The sequence below is a fragment of the Dunckerocampus dactyliophorus genome, chromosome 4 (assembly GCF_027744805.1).
Source record: "Dunckerocampus dactyliophorus isolate RoL2022-P2 chromosome 4, RoL_Ddac_1.1, whole genome shotgun sequence".
NCBI classification, from domain to species: domain Eukaryota; kingdom Metazoa; phylum Chordata; class Actinopteri; order Syngnathiformes; family Syngnathidae; genus Dunckerocampus; species Dunckerocampus dactyliophorus.
In genome coordinates, this window is record NC_072822.1 from 2,643,595 (window position 1) to 2,660,037 (window position 16,443).

The following is a 16,443-nucleotide window of genomic DNA, read 5'->3' on the forward strand; positions in this document are numbered from 1 at the left end:
GAAATTTTACGAGAATGACATAATACCGTATTATGATACAAAATGGGACTGCAGATGGAAAGTACCTATAGCTAAATGTGGTGTAAACCATCTCTTCTTTTTGTAAACATGAATGTGTTTGCACATTGTCCCGGTTAAATAAATCATAAACTTAAAAAATACAAAAAATAACATCATTTTGGTAGCTTAAAGTTGAAATATTAAAGAAAAAGGCGTTATTTTTAAGTCGGAATATTCCGAAAAACAAACAAAATAACGAAAAAGTAGCATGATGTTACGATAATAAAGTCCAAATTGTGAGATGTTTGCAAGAAGAAAACTGAAATAGTTGGGGAAAAAAAGAGATAATAAGCCAAAAAATTAAGAAAAAAAAAAGTTGAGAAAAAAGGCGCAATTTTACGACAATAAACTTTTAATGTTATGAGGAAAAATAATCATTTTAGGAGCAAAGAGTTAAAATATTAGGGAATACGTGTTCTTTTTTTTTTTTTTTACAAAATAAAAGACAAAAAAGTTGTAACTTCTGGAAACTTAGGTTGGTTCTAATATTATGGGAATAAAGTCCAAATATTGTGGGAATAACATCGTAGCATTACGTAGAAGAAAATGAATGAAGGTTATTTAAGAAGAACGCTGAAATATTTGGAATATTAAAAAAAAAACAGCAAAAATGTCAGAAAAGCGCAAAGAGCAAAGTTGATGCTAATTATAGGCCTTTTCACCTACGTATGTCACAAAGCTGAGATGCATTTTAATATACATACATATATATATATATATATATATATATATATATACAGTGTATGTATATACAGTATATATACAGTGATGGAAAAAATGATTAGAGCACCCTTGTTTCTTCAGCTTCTTGTTCATTTTAATGCCTGATGCAACTAAAGGTACCTTCGTTTATATACCATACCATACCAAATATACCAACGACAACAAAAATAGCTCATACGAGTTACATTTTTTGGCGGCACAACGCTATAGCTATTCATGTAAGAACTTAAGAGATTTTGGTTATTATCAAGAAAAGCATGGAAGTTGCCAGATATCAGCTCTTAAATTCAACTCTTATGAGTTATATTTGTTACCATCATTTTATTTGTCCAAACAAACGTACCTTTAGTTGTAGCAGGCATTAAAAAGGATCAATAAACTGAAGAAACAAGGGTGGAAAGCCATTGGACGGCCCTGCTACAGCAGAATGTTACTGTCGGTCATGAATGCTAAAAGGTCAAATATAAGCCCCCCAAAAAACCTTACCACGTGAAGCCATCAGCTCGTATTGATCACTAAATTGGGGAAGATGTGCGTGTTTTGTCGCTAATTGCTCTCGGTGAGCAACCGACGTTGCCGTTATTAACCTCTAACCTCTGACCTTTCAACAGTGTCCTCTGTAATGCACTTTGAAAATGGACGCCAACACCAAACGTAAACACACCTTGGGTGCTTTATTCAAGCTTATTTACAACATGTACCCTATGTACGGCCAAGACACATTTTAAAAAGTGCTGAGTTTTTCTTCCGAATAAATAAGAGCGTCCACGTTCTCACGACAACACAACAACAGACCACATTAGACGCTGCATTCGTGCTCGCCAACAGTCGTCGTTTCTATCGTTTGCTGCGGGTTGAATGAATTGCAGGTAGGACAAAAGCATGACTCTGTGTTTAGTGAGTCCTCAACAAAAAAGGCAAATAAAAAAAAAAATGTTCATCTCTCCACAGGCGATCAATGGTAGGAATTGAAGTCAAAGGCTGAAACTTGATGGCATCCTCTAAGTGGCGCGAGGGTGGATGCAGGGTGGATGCAGGATGTCAGCGGCTGATGGGCAGTTGTGGTAAAGGGAGGCCTGGGTGGCTCAAGTGACCCGGAGCTGCAAGAACTGAGAAGGGATGACCTGCATGGAGACAGTACAGTATGATTTTATGCACCAATGCAGGCTTCGCTACACATCTTCAAACTAGAAAAGCACTCAGAGAGCGCCATAGTTCCCGCCACAGTGATTTACAGCATAAATATTAGTGCTACGTTTACTTTATCTACATATTTAGGTTCCTCAACCATGAAAACATACCAGTAGCAACTGGATTCATGATGATATCAATATTAATTCAGCAGTTATTGACCAAAATGGCATTTTCCGTAAGGGCGTTTTTATTCTGGGTATACAATATATAATGATGTTTGTTGCATGTTTAGAGCTTCATTTGTCATCTTCCTATGATGAAAATTCCAAAGGTCCCCTATTTTTTCATATTCTGGATCATAGTATCTGGAATTACAGTGTTCCCTCGCTCTATTGCGCTTCACCTTTCGCTGATTTTTATTTTTATTTTTATTTTTTACAGTGTATGAACGCTGTTACAGGCCGAGCCTGGCCCTTTAAGAAGAATAAGAATTGCACTGTGGGAACTTGAGTGTCTCTCTCTTCCCTCGCTCATCTGTCCGCCACCGCCCATTGTTTTCTGCGTCCTGATTGGCTGTAGACCATTGTCAATCAATCTTCCTGCCATCTTGCCGTGTCTCCTGTGTCATGGCTAGCTTGCTTACTCGCTCGCTTGTAAATCATCATTGTCATCATCAGACAACCTTAAATCGTTTTGTGACACTCTAAATCTGACTCAACTTGTAAATTCTCCAACCCGCCCAAACACTAAAAATCATTTGAAATCATCTTTAATTGATCTGATTTTAACAAACACCCCCCATAAGTACACAAGTATAGGTGTATTTGCAAATGATCTCAGTGATCACTGTGCCATTGCAGCAACAAGAAATACTAAAATCCCCAAATCTAAGCCACATATTCTCTTGAAACGAGATTATAAAAATTTTTGTGTGCAAGCTTTTCGGCATGACTTGGCCGCATTTAAATGGAGCAGAATCTCCTTATTCAACGATGCTGAGCTGGCCTTGAATTATTTTTACGATGAGTTCAGTCGCATCATAAATAGGCATGCTCCCATCCGAAAATTTAGGGTGAAGGGACGAAAAAATCCCTGGTTTTCATCTGATTTAGGAAACCTCCTTAAGGATAGGGACGCTGCCTGGGCAAGGGCTCGAAAAACTAAATCAGAGGCAGATTGGTTCAGTTTTCGGCAACTTCGTAACAAATGCACTTTTTTAATCAAAAAAGCTAAATCAGACTTTTATTTGACTGAATCAACAAAATATCTAAAAGATCCCAAAAAATTTTGGCAGGTCATAAAATCAACTAATCATGAAAGGACTAGTGACCTGCCAACTTCTCTGATTTCTGATTCAGGACCCGTGTCTGATAAGAAAGCCATCTTAAATTGTTTTAATGATCATTTTATTTCTGCTGGCTCCTTGTTTGAGTCCTTACATCCCGAGCTGTCGAAAGCTGATCCAGCCTATGTGAACTCACCCCTGGTCCCAACATCAGTTAGTGGTGGTATGGCCTGTCTTTTTGAGTTCACTGCTGTGACTGCCTCTGAGGTTCAGAGTGCTCTGAGGAGACTGGACACAAAAAAAGCTGCTGGACCTGATAATGTTGACCCTTTTTTCTTAAATTTGGCTGCTGATTTCATTGCCGAGCCTCTAGCGCATATTTTTAATCTGAGTTTTATCAGCAATAAAATACCCAAAGTTTGGAAGTCTGCATTCGTTCTTCCCCTGTTAAAAGGAGGCGATCCTTCTAATATAAATAATTATAGACCAATTTCTAAATTATGTGTATTAGCGAAAGTTTTTGAAAGGATCGTCAGTGATCAATTAACAGACTTCTTAGTGTCAAATAATATTTTATCATTGTTTCAATCTGGTTTTAGAAAACAGCACAGCACTGTTACCGCCGGTCTTAAAGTTTTAAATGATTTTATAGAGGCTCTGGACAGTAAGAAACATTGTGTAGCTCTTTTTATAGATTTATCCAAAGCCTTTGACACAGTAGACCACGGACTCTTGGTTGAAATCTTACACAGCAGTGGTATTTCAAAATCGGCCACCGATTGGTTTTCTGATTATTTAACCAACAGAACTCAGTGTGTGCAGGCGGCAGGATCCACCTCCACTACTCTGGATTTGTTGAAAGGGGTGCCCCAAGGATCGGTTCTGGGTCCCATTTTATTTTCATTATATATCAACAGTCTGTGTACTGATGTGCCAAACGCATTTTATCATTTTTATGCCGATGATGCCATTATTTATTGCTGTTCACCCTCACTAACTCAGGCTTTTGACTTTTTACAAGCTGCTTTTAATGTTGTTCAGTCTCGTCTGAGGACCCTGAAATTGGTTTTAAATACAGAAAAAAACAAGCTCATGGTCTTTTCAAATTCCAGTGTGTTACCAACAAACATGCCAACCGTTGTAACGCTTCAGGGTAACACCATCGAGCTGGTTTCTAATTATAAGTATTTGGGGTTCCTTCTTGACCATGAGCTTTCCTTTAAGGCACATATTACAAAATTAATTTCTAAACTCAGGGTGAAACTCGGATTCTTTTATAGAAATAGAACTTGTTTTTCACTTGGAGCCAGGAAACTGCTTGTTTCAGCTACATTTCTCCCTCTGATTGACTACGGAGATGTGCTGTATATGGGGGCTCCTCTCAAGTGTCTCCAATCTTTAAACAGTGTCTATCACAGTGCCTTGAGGTTTGTCACTGGTGATGGTCGCCTTACACATCATTGTGACTTATATGTAAAATCAGGACTGCCCTCTTTAAGTGCGCATAGGTATACACACTGGCTGATCCTGATTTACAAGGCTCTGCTTGGCTTAGTCCCAACATACTTAAGTACTTTACTCCAGAGATCTGAAAGTCAGTATGCCCTGCGATCGTGTGACATCCTCCATCTCGCTGTTCCCCGTGTGAGAACTGAACTGGGGAAGAAAGCGTTCTGTTTTGCAGCCCCCACAGCGTGGAATCTTTTACAGGCTGAACTAAAGCTCTCGGAACTCATTCCTTTTGGAGCCTTTCGGTCCTTGCTGTTGGACAAAGAGCGTGAGACCACAGAACAGTGCCTTTGTTTTAAATAGCTTTTTATGGATTTTATTACTAATCACTTGCATTTTACAAAGTATGTTTGTTAATATACATTGTATGTAATCTTTTAGATTTGTATATTTTATCCCTTGTGACGTGTGCTGCTAACCTCTTGGCCAGGTCACCCTTGTAAAAGAGATCCTGATCTCAATGGGTTTTTATCTGGTTAAATAAAGGTTAATAATAATAAAATGAATCTTCGGTTCGAAGGAGGAGTACCGCAGCAATAAGTTTAAACAAGGATACAAAAACGCTGCAGTACAGCGAAACGGCGGCAGGACGAAAGGGCACGTAGGTCACAGGAGTGAAATACACGTGAGTGACTTAATAATTTCTTGTGTTCGACCTGTAGGTTGATCGTTAAAATTCAAAGGAAGCTTTGAAGAGTGTTTAAACGAGAGAGAAATGTGAGTGCCGCTACTTAATGTTACGTTGTTGTATGTGATACATGGCATCTGTTAAAGGTGGACAAACACAGCTCAATAGCATTAAAGCTACAGGCACACACAGTAGGGTTTACTGAAAGCACCTTTCAATGGTCTAAATTCTAGCATCAAGGCTTCTAGATTAGGTTTAGAAGATTAGGTTTGTAAAAGTGTGAGGTGAACAGATGAACACCTAAATTGAATTTATGTTGTGATTGTTTAAAATGTAATGCTTATAAAATATAGTGACTTTAATTTATTTTGTAATTAGTGTGAATTAATTATTGTTATGTTAACAAAATGTCTTACTCTCCAGGTAGCCGTGCAGGGACAGTAGATGTGGCCTGTCGGGGCTGCTGAAGGGGGAGTACTGTATGTGGTCTTCGTGCAGGGAGGGGGGCATCCTGGCCAGCGAGGTGCTGCTGTGAGAGAAGCCGCCTGCGGGGGGCTGCTTTTTGTGTCGCGCCCGGCAGTTCTGGAACCAAACCTGGTAGGAATACTTTGTTACTAGGGTACATGAGGTTATTGAGCAAAGTGCGGCCCGTGGGCCATTTGCGGCCCGTGGCTGTTTTTTTATTGGCCCTTGGCACCATCTAAAAATATTATGTAATAAGGGAAAAAAAAAGTCATAATATTAACAGAAAAAATTGTAAAAAAAAAAAAAAAAAAAAAAAAAAAATATTAAAGGAAAAAAGTCATAGTATGAGAAACAAAACAAAAATTTAAAGTTAAAATAAGTTTGGGAAAAAGTTTTAATATAACAATAACAAAGTCAAAATACAGTATTATGAGAATAAAGTCATAGTATTACGAGAAAAAATGTACAAAGACAAAGTTGAAATATTAAAAAAAACAGCAAAAAAAGTTGACCGTAAGGAGGACAAGTTCATATTACAAATACACTTTGTCACCGATGAAAAAGATGAGATGCAGGCTGGGGTTTTTTTCAATATAGAAAACATATTTGGAAGTCTACATGGGCTGGTTTAACAAACGTAAAAGTGGCACCTGCATCTTTTGCTTTTTATTCAGTATGCAGCCCTGTTTGGACACCCCTGATCTATTTCGTACATGCATGATAATAAACCAAAATGTCAATAACAATGCAACAATGACTTTGGAAAGGTAATTTGCTGCTATTCCTGTGCGAGTCTGGTATGTGTGTAAACTGCCCATTGGTTTTAGGTAGTTGCGACTTGGTCTGAACCAGACTTAATGTAGAAAAAGGCTCATTTTTGGTTGTGATTAACAGAATGATCCCAATTTTTGTACTTTTTCTTCCCTCGGGCCCCTCCCCACCCGGACACCGAGTTCGGTGAAAATCATCTTTGTGGGTTTCATGTGATGAACCAGCCTGTCCAGTACAACACAAGACAATGAAAATGGTACATTCCAGATAAAACATGATTTCTTGATGACATCATGAAGGTTTCTACCTGGATGACTCGCCTGCTCAGTCCCGTCAGGTCAGCCAGTTTCTGCAGAGTCTGAGCGTCAGGGTTGTTGTCCTGAGCAAACTGGCTCTGCATCACCTGCAACACGCACGCGTCACCTGACTGCACAGCGGGAACACACACGGCGCCACCTACAGTACCTGCAGCTGCTCTGCCGTGAACGACGTACGCGCCCTCTTGGTCGGTTTGGGCAGGCAGTCCTGGTCGGAGGGCAGCGCCCCCTCCAGAGTCAGCCCAGTTCCTGCAGAGACAAGTGGACTTGGCATTGTCTGCAATTCTAAATAGGATCAGCACCAAATGTAATATAGAGGATCTTTGACTAGCGAGTTTGCACTTGGCCCTTGAAAACAGGCAGCGCTCCTGTCACGTAGGATCTTTGACTTGGCTTTTTGCAGTAGGTGCTTCAAACCAACAGAGCACTCCTGTCAGATAGAGGATCTTTGACTAGCGTATTTGTCGTATGTTCTCACAAACAGCACATCGCTCCTGTCATATGGAGGATATCTGAAAAGGGATTTTGTTGTTGGTCCTTGAAAACAGCAGAGCACTCCCGTCACAGAGGATCTTTGATTTGCATTTTTGCAATAGGTGCTTCAAATCGACAGAGCACTCCTGTCATTTAGAGGATCCTTGACTAGCGTATTTATTGTATGTTCTAAAAGACAGCAGAGCGCTCCCACCATGTAAATTTATGGTAGGTCCTTAAAAATGGCAGAGCACTCATGTCACACAGAGGATTTTTGACTAGCACTTTTGCAGTAGATGCTTAAAAACAGCAGAGCACTGCTGTCATCTAGAAGATCTTTGACTAGTGTTTTTGCAGTAGATCCTTAAAAACAGCAAACAACAGACCGCTCCTGTCATATAGAGCAGTGGTCCCCAACCTTTTTTGACCCACGGACCGGCTTGTGTTCCTACATTATAGCTATCTAATTTATCTTATCTCTGGAGTGTTTCCAGAGAGATTACAAGGCTGTTTGACGTGTGTGGGAAAAGGCAGTACGCTAGCATGAATTAACTTGAGACAAATGTGCACATTAGCACTCAATAAGTTATCAAAACTTACCATTATGCATTCCCACATAGTATCAGCATTTAAGACCAAATATGAGGTGAAAGAAAAATGGTAAAAATACAGTAGTAGTCTATCTGTGCGGCATGAGATAAAGTTAGCACACCCACAATGGACAAATGCGTCAAGTGAGACGGATGTAACAGAGAGAATCCGGCCACTTTTCAAAATAAAACATCATGTAAATTATTTTTTCTTTCTGTGCGGCCCGGTACCAAATGACCCACGGCCCAGTACTGGGCTATGGAGGCTCTTTGAAAAGGGTTTTTGTAGTCAGTTGTTGAAAACAGCAGAGTGCTCCCATCATATAAATTTCCGGTAGGTCCTTAAAAAACAGCAGAGCACTCCCGCCATATAAATTTACAGTAGATCCTTAAAAATGGCAGAGCACTCCTGTCATATAGAGTATCTTTGGCTAGCACTTTTGCAGTAGATCTTTAAAAACAGCAGAGCACTTCTGTCATATAGGAGATCTTTGACTGTGTTTTCGCGGTAGGGCCTTAAAAACAGCAGAGCACGTTATATAGAGGATCTTTGACTGCGTTTTTGTGGTAGGGCCTTAAAAACAGTAACGCTATCTTGTCAATTGAAGGGTCTTCGATTAGCGTGTTTTTTGCAGTAAGTCCTTAAAAACAGCTGAGCACTCCTGTCATATGGAGGATCTTTGACTGCACTTTTTTCCATCGGTCCTCAAAAGCAGCAGAGTGCTTTTGCCATTTAGAGGATCTTGAGACATCATGTTTGTTTGTCTGCCTGTCCATTGACAAAGCTATGATATAAATGTCACTCTGAGAGAAAGACACTGTAACCCTGGTGCATGCTAATGATACTGTGTTTCCCACAGCAGACACCCCGATGGTGAGGACCACCTTATAGCGTACCGTTTTCCGCCGCTCTGCGCAGGTTGTCTAGCATGACGTCGTAGTGGCTGCGGCAGAGGACCCTGCCCTCCACCAGGCCAAACTCCTCCCCCGTGGACAGTTGCCTTTTGCAGGAGAAGCAGGCGAAGCAGGCCAGGTGGTAGATGCTGCCCCGCGCCCGCCTCACCCAGTCGCTGGCGTACACCTGGCGGCCACACTGGGCGCACTTCGTGCCAAACCTACTGTGAGGAAGCAGGAAGCACTTAACCTACACGTCACTCACTTAGCCAACGTGTTTATTCACTCACGACCACAATAAAAGATATCTTGTTGAAAAGTGAGCACCGCGTTGCATCTCATAAATGCATGGAGCGGGTGTACCTAATGTTGTGTCCTGTGAGTGTATTTCTACAGAAAAGCTGCAATGTGGGGACGACGTGGGGGCAGGAGGATTCAGGATCGCCGCCAAGAGAAAGCTGAGGTAAGATTATCCTAATTTGCGGGGTCTGAGTCATTGCAAAGGCACGATATGCAAGGACCAAAAATGCATACTTCCACAAATAAATACTCATAAATACCTTAAAGCACACAGTTGTGTGCTTTTGTATCTGACATATCTTAAATCTGTTAGTACAATGCCTTACGGTATTTATGCCTAGACAGGAAAACAAGACCTTTTCAGACTGTACCACGAATACTAATAAAAAATGTATATTTTATTATATTTTATGTTATTATTTTTTCAATTATTATATTTTAAAGTGTTCTTATTAAATCCTAATTGTTTTAATGTATATATTATTATAAATATTTCTATATTTTTAGAAAAACAATTCTTAGTGTGATAGAATTCAAATAAATCATATTTTATGATAAAAGGCGAGCACTGTCATTACGTTGATAAACCATTGGAAAATATTAAATACGGTTTTTGTTTTTTGGAGGGAGGGTGGCTGGGGCAAAGGGAAATCCTTAAAGAAGTGGCTAAATGATGTAAAATATATCATTTAATGCACAATCGATGGAGGTGTAGTATAAGTTAAAAATGCACAATGTCTTTGACGAACATAACGATTTCAAGAATGATTATTATCTGTTATTTCATGCTCATTCCCACAACAAACATGAACACCGATTATAGAAATCTTTCAAAATGCAATTAAAATGGAATAAAAACGAATAGCCTATACACCTAGAAGCACGTCAAGACGTCATCAGAATGAAACTGTGCTATTTAAAACGTGAAAAACGTGCACCGACCCTATTAATATGCTGCTTTACATGCTTACCCCAAGCATTGCAATGTGTCCAAAATGTGCACTGTACTGTTTTTACCTGAAGTAGTCCAGCTTGCAGTAGATCTCTTTGTTTTTCACGTAGCAGCTGCTGTGCTGACGCAGGGAGGTTCTACACACGCAACATTCCAGACAACTCAGGTGCCAGTTCAGGTCGTTCACCTGCGCGTGCACACGACACAACACCGTCAGCCTTACGGGAGCGCGCACACGTGTGTTATTGTTTCGTTTTTGTGTTTTTTTTTTTTTGACATGAGGAAACAATGTTGCTTAACTAAATAGTGGTGACCTGGAGTGTCTGACCTTGAGCAGGTATCTGTCGTGGATGTCCATGCCGCAGCTGGCGCACTGCTTCTTCTCGGCCCCCGCGGGAGAGCACAGGCAGGCGGCCTGCGGAGAGCTGCACGCGCCGGCCTCCTGCTTCACCTCCGGCTTAGACTGTGGCGGAAGTGTCGGCGTTACAACACAGAGGGACGGCATACCCCTCTCTTAAAGGTGACAGTGAAATGCTTGGAAATGGATTGTCTTTGTATACACACACACACACACACACACACACACACTCAGTTCTATACAGTTTGCATTATGAAAAAATATCGGCCTTGAAATGTATATATTTTTTCCAAAATATGCACCTTTTTTTCCTTAGAAAACGAAACGTTCTCAAACGTATTTTTCAATAACGACGGAACTGAGGGAATCGGATCGTGTTTTAAAATAAAATACATACAACATGTACGTTTTTAAGAGCAGTATCACCGAAATAAACATGATTACAGGCTTTCAAGGTCTTACAGTTCAGTAATGATACATTTTGTTTTATTTCACGCACGTTTTAAAGACGAACGCCACTAAGATACAGTTGATTTTAGGGCTTGAAATGCAATTAGTTTTTCCGAAATAGCCCTGTAGCCTATTTACTATTTTAAAATACATTGTACTTGTAAAGGTAAACATTGTCACAATAAATCTCAGCAGGCTTCAACATGCATTATTCTTGCAGAAATATGTACATTTTCTACCTAACGGTCATCTTAATATCAGAATACAGTTGACTTTCAAATGTATTTCTATCCCCCGAAATCTGCACATTTTTAACATATCTCATCCATTTTAGAGATCAATATCGCCACATGTTGATTTAGGCTTTAAAATGTATGATGTCGTTGCAAAAATGTACTCCTCATGCATACACTATAAAGTGTATTTCCTGAAATATAAACATTTTTTATATCGTATATTTTAAACATTATCACCCGAATATAAACATTTGTTTCCAAAAATGTAAACATCGTATACCCCACACACATTTTAAAGATCAATATCACTGAAATAAATGCTTCCGAATATATTCTTATTCCAAAACTGTACACATTTTTTACACATTTTAAAGCTCAATATCACTACAATGAAGTTAAATTTCGGCTTTTAAATGTGTTATTCTTCCAAAAGTATACACATGCCCATTATAAATACTTTTTGAACGATCTTTGAAATAATTATAATGCATTATTATCATCAAAGTAAGGATTTAAAATACATTTTCGTACATTTAAAGGTAAATAAAACTAAAGTTGATTTTTAGGCTTCATGACGTATTATTTTTCCCATTCTGTGCCTCACATATGTTTTAGAGATAAATATATAACAATAAAAAACAAAAATTACATGACCTTTCAACAGTACACGGACTCCAGTCTATACCCGTCAGAATAATGAGCAAAACCAGCAGGAGAGAGGTTGCTCGCGGATAAAAACGCGTATAATTTTCCACCGAACAAGCGCAAATAAATCCTATCTTGAAGATATTATTTGCATATTTCCATGTCTCTATATGCAAACGCTAAGAAAAGGCATGCGTGCATGAAGTTGAATAAAGACGTGCACTACTCACCATGCTTTGGCTGACGGAGGCTGCCTGTACTTAACGCGGAGACGACGAAGCTCCCTTTGCACATTACACATCTCCACTTCCGGCGCCCCCAAGAATAACGACTTATAACACTCTCTCCTGCATTTAAAGCCTGCGAGCAACAAAAGACAATGTGATGCAATTAGACGAGGAAGAAGACGAAGTGGGGGGGAATGTGATCGATCATGGTGATATTCCAATGCAATCAAAGAGAAATGCAGACGTGCAAATTAGCCTCGGATTGAGAAAAAAAAACGAGCGGCAACAAGAGTGTCAATTTCATCTGCCAATCAACGCCAAGCCGAGAGCCTTCAAAAACAGTTAACAGCTCATTTCAATAGATGCATAATCGAAAATCGACCACATCTCCAGAAGTGAAGAGGCTGCCAAATGGAGATTGGTCTATTCAGCACAGACAATATGCGCAAAGTGGGGACCCGTCTTGACGCATAAAAGAGCCTGATTGTCTTCCTTTTTTTTAAACACTCCATGATTACAGCTGCATTCACCCCAAAAAAAACCATGCCACATTTCTTGTGTCGTGTTGTCCTTCATTTTCAGTGAAGAGCGATGCAAGAGTTGCCTAATGAGCACATATATATACAGTGCAGTACCTACAGCATGTCAACACTGCAACCACATGGCACACGCAGCCAAAACACAGCCTGCAGGAAAAAGCATTTCCCCAAAAAAGGAATAAAAAAAGCATGCACTAAACACCAAAGTGGAGTTTCTGTTTCTCCAATAATATAGTCCAAAAGTTCCCGGAGTGGATGTATCCAGCAGTACACCGTCTTCGCACTGGAAAAGTTGTGTGGATTGTCCACTTGAGGTTGACACCCACACAGGATGTGATGATGCACCTCCTCCTCCAGTGCCTCCTCTTCCAAGTCCTCCATTAAAGGTGAAAAGTGACTTCAGCCGTGTCCAAAGTGCGGCCCAGTGGCCGTTTTCGGCCTGCAGCTTGTTTTTTTTTGTGACAAAGTATTTCCACGTATTGGCGCCAGTGGATGCATCGATGACGGCAAGTACGGGAGCCCATAGGCTCATACAGCAGTTTTTTATGATCGGTTTTCATTATAGGGAAAAACCTGATACTGATATCAACCAATATTACATTTTTATGCCAATATCGGCCGATATTATCGGACATCCTTATTTATTATTAATTTGACATCCATCCATTTTCTATGCCGCTTATCCTCACTAAGGCCGTGGGTGTATGCTGGAGCCTATCCCAGGGCGAGAGGCGGGGGTACACCCTGGACGGGTCACCAGCCAATGGCAGGGCACATATAGACAAACAACCATTCACACTCACATTCATACCTATGGACAATTTAGAGTCACCAATTAACCTAACATGCTGTAAATCTCTGATAGTCCACAATTCAACAGGTAAGCCTGGCACCAGCTACAGAAAAGGACCCATCACCCCATGGTTTGTAATTGGACCAAGGGGCCTCAAGTTGGTTGGCAGATTGCAGAGCTCTGCTATGGCGATGAGTGTTTAAAAGCTCACAAAAACAAGATGGTGCAGCACCATGAATTGCCTTAAAAACAAACATGAAAAGTTTAAAATCAACTTTAAAGGTATTGACTGGAAGCCAGTGCAGAGTGCGCAGAACTAGAGTGATGTAGCTATGTTGTACAGTAAGCAATGCCAGAACTAATGAACGCATGTGTGGCCATTTCAAGATTTTGCCGACTAACAAAAGGCTTCACTGAACTGAGGGGCAACAAATATAAAGAAAACAGTACTGGTCCAAGAATGGATCCCTGTGGCACACCAGAGGACAGCAGAGCAGTGGAAGACGCAAAATCATTCATAAATACGTAGCTTTACCCTTCAGTAGTGGCGTGAGGCAATGTGAGCGCGTTGTGACGCGCTGCGGGTGAGTGTGTGGCGAAGTTAATCGCTAGCTAGCCGGTGCAGTGTGGCAAAGTGTCAATACGCCAGTAATGTGGTTCAATCGGCATAACAACGTATGTGTTCATGTCTCATGTAAGGATTGTGGATGATCTGCAAAATTCCCCAAAAAGTGCAGTTTTCCCTTAAGCTCACCTCTTGATTTAATGGTGAACATACATCTCAAGCTACACATGGATATGCAACTTTCACCGCTGTTATTCTGATTACGGATGCGCTAACTCAGCGGTAAGATGCTTATATCTACAACACAAGTTACTCAGTATCAGCTAATCATGTAGAAAAAAAGTGGTTTCTTTGATGGCTTTGCTTCGTGTCCTGAACTCCACTATTGAAATGTGTGTTTTCTACACATCTGCCTGTTAAACTATTATTTCACGATGAACTTTAAAACGTGCCCGTTGCTGAAACCTTTTTAATATGTTGCTGTGACTTCGGCTGCATTGTCTTTTGCGTAATCATTTTGATTTCTTGCATGCCTGACAGCGGTCGGTCCTTCATACCGACCGCAGTCAGGCTCTACAACACCAACAAGAACACCTGCACCACTTGAACCATGTGTCACTATGAATTCTTTACTTGCGTATCTTGCTTGCTGCTGTAACAAGTGAATTTCCCTGCTGTGGGATTAATAAAGTACTATACATACATACGTACATTTTTGGTAGCGTAGGCTAACTGGACGTAATTAACTGTGTGTCCAATGACCGCTACGTAGCTATTTTGACTGACATGCTACCGGTACTCAGGTTACGCACACAACTATTGAGGAATTACGACAGAATTCTAATTCATCTGTATTGTCGTATTGAATTGCTTTGTGAATTATTGAATTATATCAAGTACTTTGATTACCTGTAAACTGAATATGAGATACCAATCATTAGTGTTTAGTATAGTAGTATATTTATAAATATAATAAAAATATGTTTTATATTTATAGCAGGAGGTAGATCTTGGTCATTTTAAAAGTAGCTGGCAGATTGAAAAGTGTGAGCATCCCTGTTCTACGGGCTCACGCAGTTGATTCAGACTGTTTTGGACCATTTGAAAATTGAAGGTCACCTGTGCGTGTGCGCGTGTGTGTGTGAGAGACGTTCCATGCTAACAATAACACAATAACAAACAAACATGCTAAAGCTATTAGAGCTGTCCAACGAGCCCCAGTGGGCACATGACTAAGAGGCCAACAATGTGTGACGCACGCACACACACAGGGTCACATGAGGGCGAATAATACTGTATTGTGTCATCTGAAATCCTAAATTTAAGTGGATTTGAATTAAAACCATACATTTAATTTTAAATAATAAAATAAAAAATTTTAAATAAAATAAATAATAATTAAATAATATGTAACTAAATAGATCCATTTTCAAACTGGTAAAACATTCAGTTGTATTTATTATATGGCTTCACACAGCACACAGCAGCAATAGAACCAATGTTGTAGCAGCCATATGGGGCAAACCACTCAGCCAGCATTAATAGGGCTGATGTGTTCCTCGATTGCAACATTGGTTCTGTTGTTGCTGTGTCTTCAAAGAGAGTCACATTTTCCTCACTTAAGCAGTGCAACCAGCATTTTAAAGTGCTTTCAGAGGTAGATAAAGCTGCTGGATGATGACTCATGACGAACTCATGATACTTCAAATGCAGCCACTGCCATCTTGTGAAGTTCATTAAAAAAAACAACATCAGGAGGTTGCCTACGGCCACAGCTGTTAGTGCCAGTGTGCCAATTTTTATCCGAGACTGTCAAAATTAGAGACTGTTGCAATTATTTGCTTTCTTAGACACTACAGGAGACTCTGTGTTTAATTTCCAGCATTATATTTAGGATTGTTGCCTTGGTGGAGGTCTGTGCTTTAAAGTGCCATTCAAGTTCCAAAAAAGAATTCGTAGTACATTTATGTTTACTTACAGTACCTGCTGCTGATTTTCTCCAAGCTCATTTTGTTATGGCTGAAGTGCAGAGAAAAGCAACAGCAGAGTGAAAGAGAGAATGATTCATGGAGCTCTCCTTCAGCGCTTCTACGTTACAGCGGGCCCGACCCGGCGCCGAGTCACGAAAGGGGGATGACGGATGCGCCGCTTGGCACGTCGGCCGGGAGGAAAATGTTTGGAGAAGGAGGCGGGGAGGGCCCAGGCGCAGCACTGGGCGCGCTTATCTTGTTTCCGCTGCGCTGCGTGTGAGTGCTTTCCCGTCGTTTAAGATGTGTGCATGATGATGCGCTTTATGTTTAATGCACAGTAGGTGAAATTCATGTCCCAGAATCTTTAAAAAGCTGTTTGCTGTGTGAGGCAGCAAAGTTCATGTGCCCTAAGTTGTCATGGAAATAGCCTTGGGCGTGGCATGTCTGGCAGCAACCTTTTCATTGCGATTGGAGGCTTGTGCGACACAGGATTTGCCGAGCGACGGGAAACAAGCAATTCTGTCAATCTAAAATTCTATTTCAGTCTAGAAATTTGAT

General features: G+C 40.4%; 1 protein-coding gene across 3 annotated transcripts; it reads right to left on the bottom strand.

Moving 5' to 3' along the window:
* Positions 1 to 1,446: 1,446 nt before the first annotated feature.
* On the bottom strand, positions 1,447 to 12,866 carry lhx6b (LIM homeobox 6b). 3 transcript variants are annotated; one of them, XM_054773358.1, is made up of 9 exons: positions 12,658 to 12,866; positions 12,022 to 12,151; positions 10,431 to 10,565; positions 10,168 to 10,289; positions 8,854 to 9,074; positions 7,041 to 7,141; positions 6,883 to 6,978; positions 5,756 to 5,933; positions 1,447 to 1,907 (listed from the first exon to the last, which is right to left on the bottom strand). In XM_054773358.1, exons 2-9 carry the CDS (start codon positions 12,022 to 12,024, stop codon positions 1,825 to 1,827), a joined length of 939 nt encoding a protein of 312 aa, XP_054629333.1. In that variant the 5' UTR covers positions 12,025 to 12,151; positions 12,658 to 12,866; the 3' UTR covers positions 1,447 to 1,824. The 3 variants fall into 3 exon arrangements, with proteins under 3 accessions (XP_054629333.1, XP_054629332.1, XP_054629331.1); XM_054773357.1 differs by lacking the exons at positions 12,022 to 12,151; positions 12,658 to 12,866 and having other exon boundaries at positions 8,854 to 9,071; positions 10,431 to 11,180; XM_054773356.1 differs by lacking the exons at positions 12,022 to 12,151; positions 12,658 to 12,866 and having other exon boundaries at positions 10,431 to 11,180.
* Positions 12,867 to 16,443: the final 3,577 nt, after the last annotated feature.

Coding starts and splice junctions, on each gene's coding strand:
- lhx6b (XM_054773356.1), bottom strand. CDS start 10,607: ATGCCGTCCCTCTGTGTTGTAACGCCGACACTTCCGCCACAGTCTAAG. Junction 7,142..8,853: donor GCGCAGAGCGGCGGAAAACG/GTACGCTATAAG, acceptor TTGTCTCTGCAG/GAACTGGGCTGACTCTGGAG. Junction 6,979..7,040: donor TCACGGCAGAGCAGCTGCAG/GTACTGTAGGTG, acceptor TGCGTGTTGCAG/GTGATGCAGAGCCAGTTTGC.